The 17404-nt window shown below is 34.5% G+C and overlaps 1 protein-coding gene across 1 annotated transcript in view; it reads right to left on the bottom strand.

The window, feature by feature from the left end:
• The window catches only part of LOC150086500 (dynein axonemal heavy chain 3-like), a 544757-nt gene that overhangs the window by 499948 nt on the left and 27405 nt on the right, over nt 1-17404 (bottom strand). Inside the window, exons 4-10 of the mRNA XM_090372184.1 lie at nt 16994-17090; nt 16662-16773; nt 15419-15608; nt 12808-12883; nt 10194-10313; nt 2389-2528; nt 1259-1398 (exon numbers count right to left, since the gene is read on the bottom strand). Coding sequence (XP_090228310.1) covers nt 1259-1398; nt 2389-2528; nt 10194-10313; nt 12808-12883; nt 15419-15608; nt 16662-16773; nt 16994-17090 — 875 coding nt within the window. The remainder of the gene's footprint in view (nt 1-1258; nt 1399-2388; nt 2529-10193; nt 10314-12807; nt 12884-15418; nt 15609-16661; nt 16774-16993; nt 17091-17404) is intronic.

Raw genomic sequence — 17404 nt, 5'->3', positions numbered from 1 at the left:
TTCCTCATTAATTCAATCCCTCCAAGTGTATAAGTTATTTTTGGGTTGCTATCCCCAAAGCGTAACACCTTGCAGTTTGCTGCTTTAAAACATTTCTGACCATCCTTGAAGTCTATCCAAATTGCCTGTAGGAGTATTCCTTGGCATTGATAGCTAATTACTCCCCCAATATTTATCTCATCTGCAAATTTAGATTTCACATGATCTTACGGAGTGCTCTTACGAAGAAAGGCTTAAGATTTGCAAATTACAGTGTCTGGAGACTAGGCACCAGCGAGGTGATCTGATAGAGGTGTATAAAGCATTGAATGGTTTGAGCATGCTCAATGCTGATGGGATTCTTCCTCTCGCTCAGAATAATCACCTGAGAGGGCATAAATTCAAATTGAGGAAAGACAGATGTAGGATAGACGTGCGGAAATTTGCCTTTAGCCAGCGAGTGGTTGGTTGGTGGAACAGACTTCCATCCCTTGTCGTGGAAGTTGATAGCCTAAATAAGTTTAAGGCTCAGCTGGACAGGTATTTTGAACGAACAGAGGGGTGAAGTGGGAGTGGTTTTTTTTTTTTTTTTTTTTGGCTGATGCTGCATAAGCTTGCTTTCTTGCATCAAATGCCTCTACTAATGCTAATGCTAATCTATCTCTTTATTGACATACATTTAAGAAAATCAGAAATAATAGTGGTCCCAGGAATGATCCTTGGGTAACCCCACTTCTAATATTAACCCAGTCTGAAGAGTAACTATTATTTACAATCCTCTGTCTCCTGACCTATAGTCACCCCACAATTCATCCAAGAAGCTTACTCTTGATGCCAATGTGTTGAAGCTTATACAGTAACCTCTCATGTAGGAGCAAGTCAAATGCTTTGCTGAAATTAGTATTAGTATTAGTACTGGCCATATAGTGCAAGGAAGCCATGCTTTTGTTGCACTGGCCAATAAATAAATAAATAAAATACATGATTTTTTCTTAACAAAAATGTGTTGTATAACCTTCAGAATTCTATTTTCATCTAAATGCCCCTGTATTTCCCTCTCATTCATTGCCTCCATTATTTTCCCTACAGACTGACCAGCTACTTACGCACTTCACTCTTAAAACTGTCTTTATGTAATGGCAGTACATTGCACTTCTCCAATCCAAAGAAATCCCTTCCAAACCCAAAGATGTCCTCATAATTAACCTTGATAATAATATGCACTCTCTTGCAACCTCCCACAAAACTATATGCCATAAATTCCAGAAGCCTTACTTACCTTTAGATTCAAGTGTTTTTCTAATAAACAGTCATCTGTAATATCAACATTACTAATTTTATACAGCGACTCAGTCATGTATCCACTCTTCTCTATGGAGGATTCATCATCCTCATCATCAGCAGCAGCATCTGGATTATCTAAGAATTTCCCACACCCAGTACACAACAGTATTACATTATGCAAGTTCAAATTAACATTTTAAAAATTTAATAGGATGAAATTAAGGAATGAATGCTTTGAAAATTCATTAAGATGAAATGAATGAATACTTTGAAAATTCATTCAAATGAATGTATAAGTGCCATCAGTTGTTTAGTGTACATTTATTTACGTTTCAAAACAATAACAATTTTTTGAATATAAATCATTTTCTTCATATATTTTTTAAATAATTAAAATAGTTATTTCATTATTCAATTATTAAAATATATTAAATTATGAAAATGAATAATCAAATAAATATCAAAAATATTTTAATTTTATCATAACCCTAAAGGTTGGGAAGCCCTAATTTAGGAATGTGAATTACTTGAGAACCACTGCATTAAAAGTCTGGTGTATCTTAATAAGATAAATATTTACCTGATACTGGCTTAAGAAATTGAGCCATTGCTCTAATGAATAAATAACAGCATGCCTTAGATGGATTGACATTGCAGCTGCTACTGTTTCATAAAACTTCTTAATCCTAATTAAAGAACTCCCTGAAGCCTTTGGAAGAAGAAAAGACCAGTCATTTTTTCTTTGAATAAGAATTTGGGAACATGTTGGAAGCCATCTGTCAGAATATAACAAAAAAGTGACATAAGAGGCTAAAGTTATTTTCAACATTGAGATAAATTCTTTAAGTAGAACTTGTTACCATAATAATATGCCTGTCATATAATATCTAATACCATTTGGAAACCAATAAAGATCAATTCCAAAATACTAATATAATGATTTGGAAAGCAGAAATCTTCAGATAAAAGAAAAGAAATTAAAAATAATAAGAAAACATGGGCTTTATGAAGTCTGATTTTTGTTATTTTTCTATGATAATTTTTAAAATTAAGATATTTAATTTTTCATGGAAATAAGATATTTGACATATACATACTTTCAACTTTATAAAACTTTTCAAATACTAAATACATACTCTTTATGAAGAATGTTTCTTCCTTTTTTGCACTGACTTCCTACAAAAGCTTGAAATTCAATATGTGTGAAAGGCATACAATTACCGATTTCAAGTTCTTCAATACTAATAAATGTGAATGAGGCATACCTAGAAAGAAGAAAAATCTTTTTAATTTATGCGTAAATAAACAACACATGAAATGCATTAAATAAGATAAACTATACAGATGATATACTTGGTGGGATGAGGAAATTTTAAAAGATCTATCTGTATTTACTGAATTATTTTGCACCAGCTGAGATTATTATAATGGATAAATATGAGCATTGCAAATGCATCACATGATATATCAAGACAAATTACCATTATGCATATAATACCACATTTGATTACTGGCCTTTTGGGTGTTCTTTTTCATAGGAAACCAATAATCGTCTGTAGTAATTGTTTTATTGCTGTAATGGTTTAAGGATATTAGGATACAGGTTGTTAAGTTGCTTCTTATAAGCACGGTCAGTCACATATTTGTAAAAATCATTTCTGATGGAAACCATGTATTGGATTACAGATAGAAGTTGAGCTGGTTAAAGCTTGTCACTAATGAGCAGGCACAATGTTGGCATTGATCTTAAGGCTTGTAATGGGCTTCTTAAGTAACACAAGTCCCAGAAACTGAGGGATGAGACACACACACACAAAGGGACATAAATTTATACTGGAAAAGGATGGCTGCAAAAATCTGCTTTCAGTCGAAGAGTAACTGATTGTTGAAAGAAAACAAACTTCCATCTGGTGTTGTAAAAGTAGATAGTCTGAATAAATTTAATCAAGGATTAGACAAATTATTAGAAAGGGGATTGGACATATGATGTGAGTAGTTTCTCTTTTGAATGATGCTGTATCAGCCTGCTTCCTTGAATTATTTGCTGCTACTAATAATAAGTATTTCATAGTTGTGTATCTTCTACTGTTGAGTATCATTGTTAGTTCCATCTGTAATAGCTATCTGGGTTGTGCAAACTCATGGTAGAAAATGATGATTGTAGATAATTCATTTGACCAGCCAATATTCTTCATCATGGTCAGGACTTCAGAAACAATATTTCTGCTCCATACAGTAATGCTGAATAAACTGCTGTTTGTATATATTTTCTTGAAATTGTTACATCTCTTACATGCAAGAGACCTTGTGTGTGTGGTATGGTTGTTTATTGGCACATTAGCTGCTATGGCTATAGTGGACCTTAGGAGATCTTGTACTGCACACCATCTCATGGTTGACATTTTTTTTGTCAGAGTGTCAATGTGACTGAAAAGTTGTTTGGGATCAAATATGATTACTAAAGCAATGTGATTGATTTTGAGGTTTAAGGTTAAGAACTGTTGAGGTTTAAGATGACCAAGCGACTTTGTAATATGTTAGGTTTGTTTTGATAATATCTACATAAGAGATCCTGGTCTGGGTGTAGTACCTGTTATTACAAGCTGGAGGCAAAGGTACTGTGCCTGAGAAAAAACAGATGGTGTGGGCTGGGTACTATCTGGTAATAAGAATCTCATTAAATTTTATGGATGACTGGATTCCATCTGAGATTAACTATACTGAGATAATGGATCTGATCAGCTCAGATTATTCTACATGTTTCTTTGATTATTTTATAAAGTTTAGATATAAAAATCTCATAACTGGTTTTTATGACAGTCTTTAAATGTAGGCTGCTGCTTTCAAGAGAGCAATATATTTCAAAAAAAGCTCATCACAAGGGTGGGATAGTTGTGAGGATCAGTTGCATCACTCACTCAGTATCATACATATGTATACATTGAATCATTTGGGAAGCCATTATCAAACTCAGGTCTGTGATCAGGTCTAATATGCAGAATCCAGAGATCCCTATTATTGTTAGAGAGGCAGCCAGGTGAGAGGGGTCTGTTTCCAAGTGATAGTGCTGAACGGAGCCGCTGTTAGGCATTTCATTATTGTTAAGGTTTTGCAGCTGCTTTTAGCTAATATGCAGAATCCAGGAGAGTTTAGGGGTTTTTTTTTAGCAGTTCTGCAACAATGGTTTTCTCCATTCTATGCAGGTGGTCTTGCAAAAATCATTTATTCCTACTCAATATTCAATTAACAATAGATTTCATGCTATAAAAAAATAAAATAACAGCTATCTGACAAGAGAGCAGACAAACAATCAGTAGTTCAGAGACAAATAAATACTTGCAGTTATACACTGGTGATCACTGAATATGATCACCCCTATGAAAACTGAATGCGACCCATTGACCACGTGAGGTATGTGTACCTCACGTGGTCAACAGGTTAAATTAGTCGACCCACATAGCATAGGTAAGATGTCAGTGGTTCAGTAGGTAGTAAAATTCCGAGTGTGATGGGTAAAAGGATTTATTGGACTTTGATAAAGGACAGATTGTGGGTGCTCGACGAGCTGGTGCCTTGATTTCCCAAATGGCTGAACTGGTGGGGTGTTCAAGAGCTACAGTAATTAAAGTGTACCAGGGCTGGCATCAAAATGGTCAAACAACGACTTGACAGCAAAACTGCAAAGGTCAGCGAAAGGTTGATGTTAGAGGTGAGCGCTGGATCTGACGACTCATACAGGCAAACAGGCACAGCACTGTTGAAGAGCTGACTACCCAATACAACATGGACCAACCCAGAACAATATCTGGCATGACCATGCGTCACACGCTTGCACGTATGGGCTATATCAGCAGACGCCCCCTACGGCATCTGCTCCTAACCAAGGTTCATCGGCATAAAAGACTCACCTCGTGCAAAGAGCATGCAAGTTGGACATTAGAAGACTGGAAGAAGGTGTGCTAGTCAGATGGGTCACGTTATTTACTTCACACAGTGGATGGTCATGTATGGATTTGGCATCAACAACATGAGGCGCTTGATCCATAATGCATGGTATCAAAAGTGCAGGCCGGTGGAGGCAGTTGTATTGTGTGGGGCAAGATGACACCATCTTGGAAGACACGTGCCAAGCCATCGGGCACTTGTTGTGCAGCAATGGTTTGAAAAACACAGTTCTGACTTCCGGCATATCGATTGGCCTCCGAACTTACCCGATATAAATTCCATAGAGCACTTGTGGGACACTATGGAAAGGCATATCAGGTGTCTGGATACAACAATCATCACCTCTATACCTGGTGCCTCCATAGCCACGTGGGCAGGAGCAGCAGTGCATAGCACACGCTTCTTGATTAGACCGGGGTTTGAGTCCGTGACCACCAAATACGGAGGATGCGGAAAGGTCAGGGAATGAGCACCACATATCCCTGGAGCAATATGGCCTTAGTTGCTAATGCTCCTAAAAACCAAATAACAACAACAACAACCTCCATACCTGCATTGCTGACTGCATTATACACAGCTTGGTTGGCTATACCTGGTTGAATCAATGCCACGTTGGATAGCTGCTGTACTGAGGGCAAAAGGAGGACCTACGAAGTATTAGGTAGGTGGTCATAATTCGGTGATCACTAAGTGTATAGCTCGTGGCATTTGGTTGTAAGAATGCTTATTAGGTATTCTTGCAACCAAATGCCTTTATTTATTTTATTTCAACCAAATGCCTTTATAGCTAAAGGCATTTCGTTGAAAGAATACCTATCACCTAGGTTGAGAGAGTGCCATTATGTGCAATCAAATAGCACTCTTTCCAAGTAAGTGAAGGTCAGGCATGATGCCATGAATGTAAGTGATGTCATGTACATTTAGCCACTCTTCTGAGAATATAGATAATGGAATCTACCATTACATATCACTGTATATGAAAAATTAAAATTATTTGTCCATTTTTTGGAGCCAGCAATGACAATGGTCTCAGTGGGTGAAGATGAAATTGTTCTCTGTGGTGTAATATAATAATATTTTCACTTACTACCAGTTTGGGAGTGACTTATAACTTTATCTTTTTTTTTATAAAATAGAATCAAGAGAATTGGCGACTGTACAAGTTTTCACATAGAAACTTAGGTTTATCCATTTGCAAACAGGCAAAACAGTCTGAGATTTCAACACTATACAGATTATAACATTATATATCATGAATATAACCTGATAAAAACATGCAAATTTTCATATGCTAGGACAGTTAAGATGAAAGGCATCTTTATAGCTTTTTTACTGTTGTTTATTAACTACCATTTCAACATGCATAGTTGTTAATGATTGATAACTATATTTAAAAGTGTGTGTGTGTGTGTGTGTGTGTGTGTGTGTGTGTGTGTGTGTGTGTGTGTGTGTGTGTGTGTGTGTGTGTGCGTGCGTGTGCGTGCGTGTGTGTGCGTGTGCGTGTGTGTGTGTGAGATAGAGAGAGAAAGAGAATTTTTTTTTAGCATATTTCAAATATAAATAACCAAATAAACCGAAAAAAATTGCATTAATTAATTTTACTGTTATAACAGTGATAGCTTCCAGCTGGTATATTCTGGTAAGGTATCAAAGTTCATCAATAAAATAACAGAGTTACCTAACTTTTTTCCCTGTCTAAAATCTGTTGCAGAGAGAAAGGTGGCATATAATTACAGTAAAATATATTCTTATATTCAATAGAAATACTAAATGTATTTTTATATTTTCCAGCGACAGCTGGGAGTCTTTACAGAACAAGTAAATACGTGGGCTGTGTTAAGGTAGCTAAAAATAGGAACAGGTACATATTATGTGTACACCAATGCTAGGAGTTTGGTAAATAAATTTGATGAATTTGAGGTGTTGGTCAAAACATCAAAAGCAGATATCGTTGGGATAACAGAGATGTGATGTCATACAGATATAAGGAATGCAGAACTGGAATTTGGGGAGTACAATGTGTACAGGAAGGATAGACAGGATAAGAAGGGAGGAGGGGGTTATGCTATTAGTTAGGAAACAAATAAAATCCAAGGAGGTACAACCAGTCGACATCACTGGACAGTGCAGTGAGTCAGTTCAGTGTGACATAAGCACTGGGAAAGAAAAGTTGAGAGTATAAATGTTTTATAGGTCTAATGACTCTGATGAGTATAATAAACAACTATACAGAGAAATAGAGTGGGCCAGTAAATCAGAGTGTCTTATAACGGATGATTTTAATTTCCAGATATTGACTGGAATTTGTGGTTTGGTCACTCGAACACTAGCAAGGCATTTGTAGATTTATTGGATGATTGTTTTCTACAGCAGCATGATCGGGAGGCAACTAGAGGGAGTAATACTCTTGACCTGATTATCAGTAGTGATTCTTCATGCATTAAGAATCTGCAGATAAAGGAACCACTAGGTGGCAGTGATCACAGTGTGCTGAAGTGGGATTTACTCAAAGTGGTAACTACCATTAGGGGTAAAGGGAAGGGTTATTGCTTTTGTAAAGGTGACTACAGTGGTCTGAAACAGTATTTAAATTTTATACAGTGGGACCAACTGATGATGTTACCAACAGCAAATTCAAAATGGGAAACATTCAAAGAATTAATCTTGCAAGCTACTAGGCTTATCATACCAACTAAGAAATATTGTTCGAGGTTTACGCTTAAATGGATGTCAGGTGAACTAATGAGACGTGTGGCAGAGAATAAAAATGCATGGGATACATAAAAATTAACAGGCGACACAGAAGCCTATGACAGATATAATCTGGTCTGTAACCAAATCACAAAGGAGGTTAGGCAGGCAAAGGCAGATTACAAGAAATCTTTATCAAAGGATGCAAAGAAAAACAGCAAAGAGTTCTTTACTTATGTAAACTCTAGAAGGAAGGGGATGAATCAGATTGGTCCACTTGATATCGATGGCTCAACTGTTGATGATCCTGCTCAGGTAGCTAACAAACTAAATGAATATTTTGCATCTACATTCACACATGAGGAGTTATTCAGGGAGGAGAATGCCAGAGGTGTATTAAACTCTGGCAGTGAGCTAGTTGATTTTGTAATAACTGAGAGTAAAGTGGGGGAGAAATGGTTGAAGATAAAAATAAGAAAAGCACCTGGGGTGGATAGAATCTATCCAGTTATATTACAGGAGGTGACAAAGGAAGTAAGCAAACCCTTAGCCATAATTATGAGAGCTTCCTTGGATTCAGGGGAGGTACCCGTGGACTGTCGATGTGCAAATGTGACCCCAATCCACAAAGGAGGATCAAAGGGAGACACAGGTATTTACAGACCTGTTAGTTTAACTTCTGTTCCAAGAAATTAATGGAGGAACTGGTTAAAGAAGCACTGCAGGATCATCTAGACAAGACTTCAGTTATAGTTTGGCCACAGCATGGGTTTTTTTTTTTTTTTTTTTTGGTAGTTGTTGGCACATCGGCTTCTGTGGCCATAATGCACCTCCCAAGGTTTTTGCGGTACTTTGATCCAAGCCCAAGGCGAGATTCAAACCCGCGACCTTTGGGTTGCCAGGCAGGCACTTTACCCACCCAGCTAGCCCGGTCGGCATGGGTTTGTTAAGGGGAAGTCTTGTCTGACCAATTTGATTGGATACTATGATGTGATCACAAAGGAACTGCATGCCAAAAATAATTTTGATATCACATATTTGGATCTTAGAAAGGCTTTTGATACTGTTGCACATGGAAGACTGCTGCACAAATTGGAACAGTATGGCACTGGAGGCAAATTGTTGCTATGGATAAAGGGATAGTTGAGTGGGAAAAGACAGAGAGTGGTAATCAATGGACACTGCTCTTCATGGACTAATGTTATTAGTGAAGTCCCTCAGGGTTCAGTGTTGGGTCCATTGTTATTTTCTGTATTTATAAATGATATTGATGATGGTATATCAGGCTTAATATCCAAGTTTGCAGATGATATGAAGGTTGGCAGGGTTGTTAAGGACACTAATGAGAGTATGCTGCTGCAACAGGATCTAGAAAAGTTGAGCAGGTGGGCTGAGAGGTGGCAACTGAAGTTTGTCATTGACAAATGTAAAGTACTGCATATGGGAAGCAGTAACCCCAGACTAACATATCAACTGTGTGGTACTACACTGGCAGTGGTAGAGAATGAAAAGGACCTGGGGGTAATTGTGCAGGCAGATACTCGTGGTGTCTTGTCAATGATATACAGGAATTTTTCTAGCAGGGATAAGGAGGTGATTATCCCCTTATATAAGTCAATGGTCAGGCTACACCTTGAGTACTGTATACAGGTCTCTAGACCTCATTTTAAGAAGGATGTTGAGCTGTTGAAACGAGTGCAGAGAAGGGCAACAAGATTAATGAATGGAACAAAGGGTTGCTCTTATGAAGAAAGTCTTAAGTTTTGAAAATTACAGTGTCTGGAGACTAGGCAGCTGCCAGGTGATCTGATTGATGTATAAAGCCTTGAATGGTTTGAGCATGTTCAATTCTGATGGGATTCTTCCTCTTGCTCAGAATTTATGCCTTGAATTTATGCTTGAATTTATGCCTCAGAATTTATGCTTGAATTTATGCCTTCTCACCTGAGAAGGCATAAATTCAAATTGAGGAAAGACAGTTGTAGGATACATGTGTGGAAGTTTGCCTTTAGCTAGCAGGTGGTTGATTGCTGCAACAAATTTCCATCTGTCATTGTAGAAGTTGATAGTTTAAATAGATTCAAGGTAGAAATAGAACAAACATTTGGAGCGAGGGGATGGGTGAAATTAGAAGTTTTTTTTTTTTTTTTTGGCTTGTATATGCGCCTATGCTAATATTCAACATTTCCATTGAATACATTTTTCGGTCTGTCACCTGTTACACAGAGAAAGCTGACAAATAATTATAGTAAAATACATTTTTATATTCAATAGAAATAAAAGTATGCACAAACTTTGTTTCCCACAGTTTCCCTAGAGCTTGTACTACAGGACTTGAGGTAAACAGTTGACTTTCCAACTGTAGTTTAGTTTTAAAATATGTTTCATGCCATGGTACTGGAGCTCGAATTACACTAGAAAGAAAAAAATATAATAGTTTCACACATTTGTTTTTTTTTTTTGTGATTGTGACATACATTTACCTGATGTATATCACAATCATAAATTGTGACATACATCAAGTATGTCACAATTTATGATTGAATCTATATTATACAACCTTCTAAAAATCTGTAAATTTTATTCTTCTCTAATCAAACTTTGCTGGAGAAGAGTAATGTGATTGCTCATATTATCCACCTATTCCGTTATGAAAGGCTGCAAAATTTTGTATTAATCATCCTACAACTTTATGTAACTGTCAAAATAATACCATACAATTCTTTTTTTTTAGTTATTTTTACTTTAGTAGTTTGTTTTAATAACCTATATTTTTGAACACATCAGGTATGTCACAATCTACTTAATCAGTGGGCTACTTTTCCTGTCTTATATGAAATAGACTGCAACAATATTGCAAACTTTTGCTACTTCATTCAGTAACCATTCCAAAATTAAGACACTCAATTTAATTTTTTTTTATTAGTGACAGTTTTAAGCTTTTAAATTTTCTCATATACATAGATTCATTATATTATACAGTTTAAAACCAGTGATTCTCAAATTATGCTACTGCAGAAAACTTGTGTTTCTGCAACAAGCTGGATCAAAGTGTTCCAGTGAATAATGGTGGTCTTTTCCCAATGTGCAGAAACAATTAAGTTAATGAACAGAATGTTTTCAATTTTAAGGTTTTCTGCCATCAATTTTCCTGAAACCTTTGGTACTTGCTATTGCTTATCCCCTAATAAGTTCTAGCAGATAACAATATGAATGAACAAATGACTAAAGCAAAGCACCTATGTCTTTTCTAGCTACATCTCCATGAAACAAAGTACAGAAATAAACTGAATGCAGAATCAAAAATGTGAATTCAATTTTCAAATATGACCTCTGATATTAAGTGCCTTTGTTTAGCCTTCCAAAGCTCATCCTTTGTATTATATTTATTAATTAGGCTTATGTTATTTATCTTTATCCAACTAAAATGTGATTTCTTAAAAATATTTTATGCATTATTATTTTTCAAGGTGAAGAGACTTGTATACATATAATATAGTTATATTTTCTGCTATTAAAATTGTTTCTCGTTTGTATGATGGAATTAAATATATCAATATTCCATGGTTTTTTTCCAAAGAACATCCTAAATTTCAGGTGTCCTGCCTCCCAAACACATTTAAGAACACTGGTTTAAACATATATAAATCAGTTATAATACAATTTAAATTTAAAATAAAAAGATGAAGAAAATATAAAGTAATGTGAGTCACAGGCAAGTGAAAGATAAGAATTCATGGGGATCAGTGGAACTACAATTAACTGCAACCAATAATGATTTATTACAATATTGTCAAGTCCCAAACAAGAAGATCCTTACTTTTTTCAAATGATGAGATTAAGATTGAAACAATGAAATCAAATCATTTGAATTTACAGTTCACATTTCAAATACTAATAATAAAAAAATAAAAATAATAATAAAAAAAAAACAATTGTGGTCAAATTATACATTTTCATAATTCCACATTTATTAAAATTAAAAATGGATTAAAATTAAAATATATGAAAAGAATATTTCACACATTGGCTTCTATGAAGCATTAATTTTTTAAGACCAATTTCATAGAGACCAATGCTATGAAAACTAGAGTTCAATACTGGAATACCGAGCTCTATCTTTTTATAAAATTATTTAGTTTCATTGTTTTTCAAATTTCAATTACAGATTTATGAGTTATAAAATTTGTGAACATTATTTATGCTTCAATTCTCAGAAGGGTTGCCACCTACTTTCCCAGATAACTTACTGATACTCTTATTATTTAATAAGGGTATCATTAAAATAGACATTCTTCTCAAAAATTTAATAAATATGGCAGAAGGGAAGATATGAATTCTTATATAGGTTTTGGAGAAACCATGAAGGGAAAAAAATCTTTAATTAAAATGAATTTGTGAGATTCTATTTCAGGTTATATGAGGAAGAATTGTATTCCATTTTTCTGTCTTAGAATTAAATACATACATAACCTTTGTTATGTGTTTTACTGTAAGTTTTTCTTCCACACACAACACTTGACTGCACATTCAGACTATAAATTATTCATAAGTTGGTACAAGTTTGCTAATAGAGGTCACCCACTATAGGCACCTCCGTAGCCAGGTAGGCAGGAGCGGCAGTCCGTAGCACATGCTTCTTGATTAGACCGGGGTTCGAGCCCATGACCACCAAATACAGAGGATGCGGAAAGGTCAGGGAATGACCACCGCATATCCCTGGAGCAATACGGCTTTAGTTGCTGATGCTCCTAAAAACCAAATAATAACAACAAACAAACAGGTCACCCACTATCTAAAGAGAGACCAATAAATTTTGTAATAGGTGTTGAGTTTAAAATGACACAATAGGTATTATGATTATAATAGATAAAATCTATGTGAATAGAGAAAAACTAAGTATGGTACCATGAAGTAAATTTTGAAGGAACCCAACAAATTCTTAGCCTTCTTCTTTCTTCTTGATCCATTAGCAAATAGTCAACTAGAAAAACATAAAATAAAATTACTAAAGTATAATGGTTTTGCAGAATAAAAAACTATATATTAGCACATACACCATAACGTAAGCACAACACACCATATTTTGTAGATGATAAGACACACACATTTCAGGAGGCCAATTTTGGGAAAAAAAAAAATATTATTATATATTTTAAACGCTATTTCACAAGTGCTTATTAAAAATGTCAATTTAAAACTAAGATTTTACTTGCTATCTAATGTCAATAAGGCAAATTACGAGAAGTCTTTGGCCAAGAATGAGAAGAAAAGTAGCAAAGAATTCTTTCCTTATGTTAGCACAAATCCACATTTTTCCACTGGATATTAATGGTATAACTACTCTACTGATGATACTCTTCAGGTTGTTGACAAACTGAAGAAATATTTTGCATCTAGCTATTTTAGCAATGGGGACACTAGAGTGAAACTAGTGAAAGTCTGCTAGCAGAAACTGGAGCAGTATCGCATTAGGGACAAGTTTTTTTTTTTAAATTAATAAATAAATAAATTTTCTGTTTATACTCTGGGACAACCACACAGTCAGAGTAGTTTGCAAGATTTACAGAATATGAGAAACAGCACCGTATTTATCAGTCATGGGCTTGAACCCCGGTCACTCAAAGCACATGTACTTACTATTATAAATAAAGAGATGGATGAATGGCAGGAGACAGAGAATGGTTATTAATGGCCACTGCGCCTCATGGCCTTCATCATGTTAGTGGGGTTGTTCAGGGTTCAGCACTGGGCCCCTTATTGTTTTCAATATTTATTAATGATACTAATGAAGGCATATCAAATTTATTGTCTAAGTTTATTGATAATATAAAGGGTGGCATTAATGACAGAAATCAGGGTATGCTACTGCAGAAAAAGAAATCAAGCAGAAGAGCATACTTTAGATTTAAAGCAGATGGGCAGAGGAGTGGCAACTGAAGTTTAACATTCATAAATACAAGGTACTGCATATGAATAGTACTGTGTATATATGAATCCCAGAATAACATACAAAATGGTGTTAACACACCCAGGTAGTGCAGAATGAAAAGGACCAAGGGGTAGGTTGTACAGTCAGACAAGGGGTAGGTTGTACAGTCAAAATTCTTTGACCAGTTCAAACAGGCTGCTAGGATAGCTCATGTGATTCTGTCAAAGTTATACAAGAATTTTGGTAGCAGGGACAAGGAGATGATTATGCCTTTGTATAAGGCAATGGTTAGGCTGCTTTTGAGTACTGAATACAGGTATGGAAGCCTCATTTTAGAAAGGATATAGATATGTTGGAAAAGGTGCAGAGAAGAGCAATAAGATTAATCAAGGACACAAAAGGATACTCTTAACATGAGACTTCAGGGCTGCAAACTACAGCCTCTGGAAATTAGGCATCTATGAAGAGATCTGATTGAAGTTTTAAATTAACTTTAGGCTTTAAATGAACTGAGTAAAATAAATGCTGCTGGCATCCTTACTCTTTTTCAAACCAGACATATAACGGTGCATAAATTTAAACTGAGGAAGAAGATTGCAGGATAGGTGTGCAAAAACCTTCTTTCAGCCAGAGAGTAAGTGACTGCTGAAACAAACTTCTATCTGGTGTTGTGAAAATGGATAGGTTGAATAAATTTAAGGATTAGAGAAATTACTAGAGGAGTTGGACAGATGATGTAGGTAGATTGTTTTTATTGACCAATGCTGCATAAGCTTGCTTTCTTGTGTTATTTGCCACTACTAATACTGATAACATGTCATCGCTACTGTCCCACCTAGCATTACTGATTCTATGGCCTGCTAACTTTCTTCAAAGAGTGTGCCATCTTCATTGCCATTAAGGACGTTGTTGATTTCACATTTCTTGTATCACAAGCAACTTACGTTTCACTAACTCCCACTAATTTTTCACCCATTAATATATACCATTGAAATGGGGTTGATTCACTCGTGCTGCTGGTGTTAAATCATGCTTTGGCGACTTCATTCATTTGGTTCATTCATGAATACTTTAAAGAGCTTCTTAATAGAGATTCCCAATGACTGCAGTTGGCTAATGCCTCCTGGAATTACAGTTATTCCAGTTAAATTACATACAATAAGTACTGTAATTCATTTAAAAAAGGTGAAATATTGGAAATGCTTAAGCAGAATTAAAAATAAAAAAAACCAAAAACATTTTACATAAATTAAAAAGAAAGTTGGGCACCTGTCAAGTGACCCACCATCGTTTTTTGCTACACTTTGGGGTACCACCAGTGCTGGGTTAAAGTACCTTAACTGCAGAAATGTAAAAAGTGAGACTTGCTTCTTAGTTCCAATAATTATTTAAGTACTTTAAACATTTAAAAATTTAAATATTTATTTATACAAATATTTAAATACTTTAAAATTTTAATATAAACATTTAATATTAATAATAATAATTTTAATATTACTTCCACTATTTCTAATCCCATTTCTTATATGAAAACATCAGAAAAACTTCAATAAACAATAAGTATTCTTTCATAATGGAAACACTTACCAATTGACTGCCGTAGAAATAAGTTATATATTCTTCTGGCTTCATCGCAAGACCTTGTCACTACTTCATTAAACACAGTAAGACTTTTCAGTTTTTTGGCCTGTCTTTCTGCTATACAACTTTGTAAGTTTTCTGGAGGAGGAGCAAGACAAGAATCGCTGATACTTTGCTGAACATATTGCCAGTACCGCTGAATCCAAAAAATTAATAATAACACTCAGTGTATCAGTAATACTCTTATATGTTATATTATTTCATGATAAAATTATTTTTAAGTTGCCTAAAGAAAACTACACTGTACTAGGTGTTTACCATAAAGTCATATGGCAGTGGGGTAAGAAAATTAAAAAAACTGAATAATGTGCAGCCTGAGGGAAGGCAATGGATTCTGTGTGTATGTATCACCATTACACAAGAAAGATGAACTGCATACATAATGAAGCAATGCTGCGATTGGATATCCCCAACAACAGCATCACCAGTAACTGGAGGAGCCAGGTATAAGAACAAACAAATACATTTTCATCTTCACAGTAAAAATCACTTAAGCAATTCTAGGAGTACATTTTGTGCATCATGCTGATTCAAACACACTGCACTGAAATTTTCTAAATGTAAACTAACTATTGGGCTGTGATATTTTTCAAGTTCAAGTTAACTAAATATCTCACAAGAGGTAGACTCATTACATAGTATTAGTATTATTCATACAGTGTGCAAGATAGACAGAGGCTTTTGATGCATCAGTCAAAAAATAAAAGAAAAACAATATTCTAATATGAGAAAATAAGTTAGATTAGTTTCTCATATATCTCATTTTTCACTATTACATAAAATATAAAATAACAGATCTACTTTAATAATATTATATGAACTTTTAACTCAAATTTGAACTTTTTAACTCAAAATTTCTTCAAAAATCAGCTTTTGAAGTTATGTTATCTTCATGAATCATCCTGTACATCTCCACATCTATATACTGTACATTACATACTTTGTGGCTATGTATGGGCTTGAATCCTAAAACTTCTAACTTGTGGCCATGCAGCAACCACAGAATTTGGGAATAATTCAGGAGTTAATTTGTTTATACTGCATTTTAAAATGTTATACTCGTAAAAATATTATTTCTTATTAATTTTTCTTATGCAAGGAAAATTATTGATGAGATAAATGATAAAATAAATTATTAATATTAAAATTAAAACTGATCCAAAATAATTTTAAAATAAAAATTATATACATCAGTATCAAAATGTGATAAAGGGGGCTGCTCTTTCTTGCTTTTTTTTTCTGCTATGATCTTCTGTTCCATTGGACTCAGTGGCCTACTAGGTGGTCCCACTGTAAATGGCCTATTGAAACAAAAAAAAAAAACAGAATATAAGAAATAAATGATGTGAAAAAAGCAACTAAAAAAATTACAAATGACTTATTATTCAGTATAAACTTTATTTTCATTTTGAATACTTTTAATTATAGGAAATAATTTATATTTTGTAAGAAGCCACCCAAGAAATGAAACTTTAAACAACTCTAAATATTTAAAAAACAACAATGAACAAAAAAGTATACCTTTCAAACTGCTCTTCTAGTTCTTCAACGGCACGTTTTTTCCCTCTTGCTAACCTTTCCTGTACATATTTTTTTGGACCTCCTTTTTCTAATTTTGCTTTCATAAGAGTTAAGATAATCATTTCATAACCACTTCATTATAAAAAATCAGTGTAAATAATTCAGTTCTGGTCTCAAAAATGAAAGACCAAATATGAAATATTTAAGTTTCATGTTTACTACTAACAAACTAACTAATAAAAAATATATAAAAAATTCTAATCCAAAATTTGTTTACAACTATATCAATTTAGAAACAAATTGAATAGAGTAATGCAAAAGAGATAGGAAAATTAAAAAATACTCTTTTAGACAACTGCATTCAGTATTCAGCTCTTTGTTTTTACTTTAAAGGTAAAGTAGACAGTTTGG

Source organism: Mastigoproctus giganteus, chromosome 4 (assembly GCF_048544385.1).
Source record: "Mastigoproctus giganteus isolate SK-2022 chromosome 4, ASM4854438v1, whole genome shotgun sequence".
In the NCBI taxonomy this organism is placed as follows: Eukaryota; Metazoa; Arthropoda; class Arachnida; order Uropygi; family Thelyphonidae; genus Mastigoproctus; species Mastigoproctus giganteus.
The sequence above is the reverse complement of the archived record's forward strand: the minus strand, read 5'-3'. Positions and strand labels throughout refer to the sequence as shown.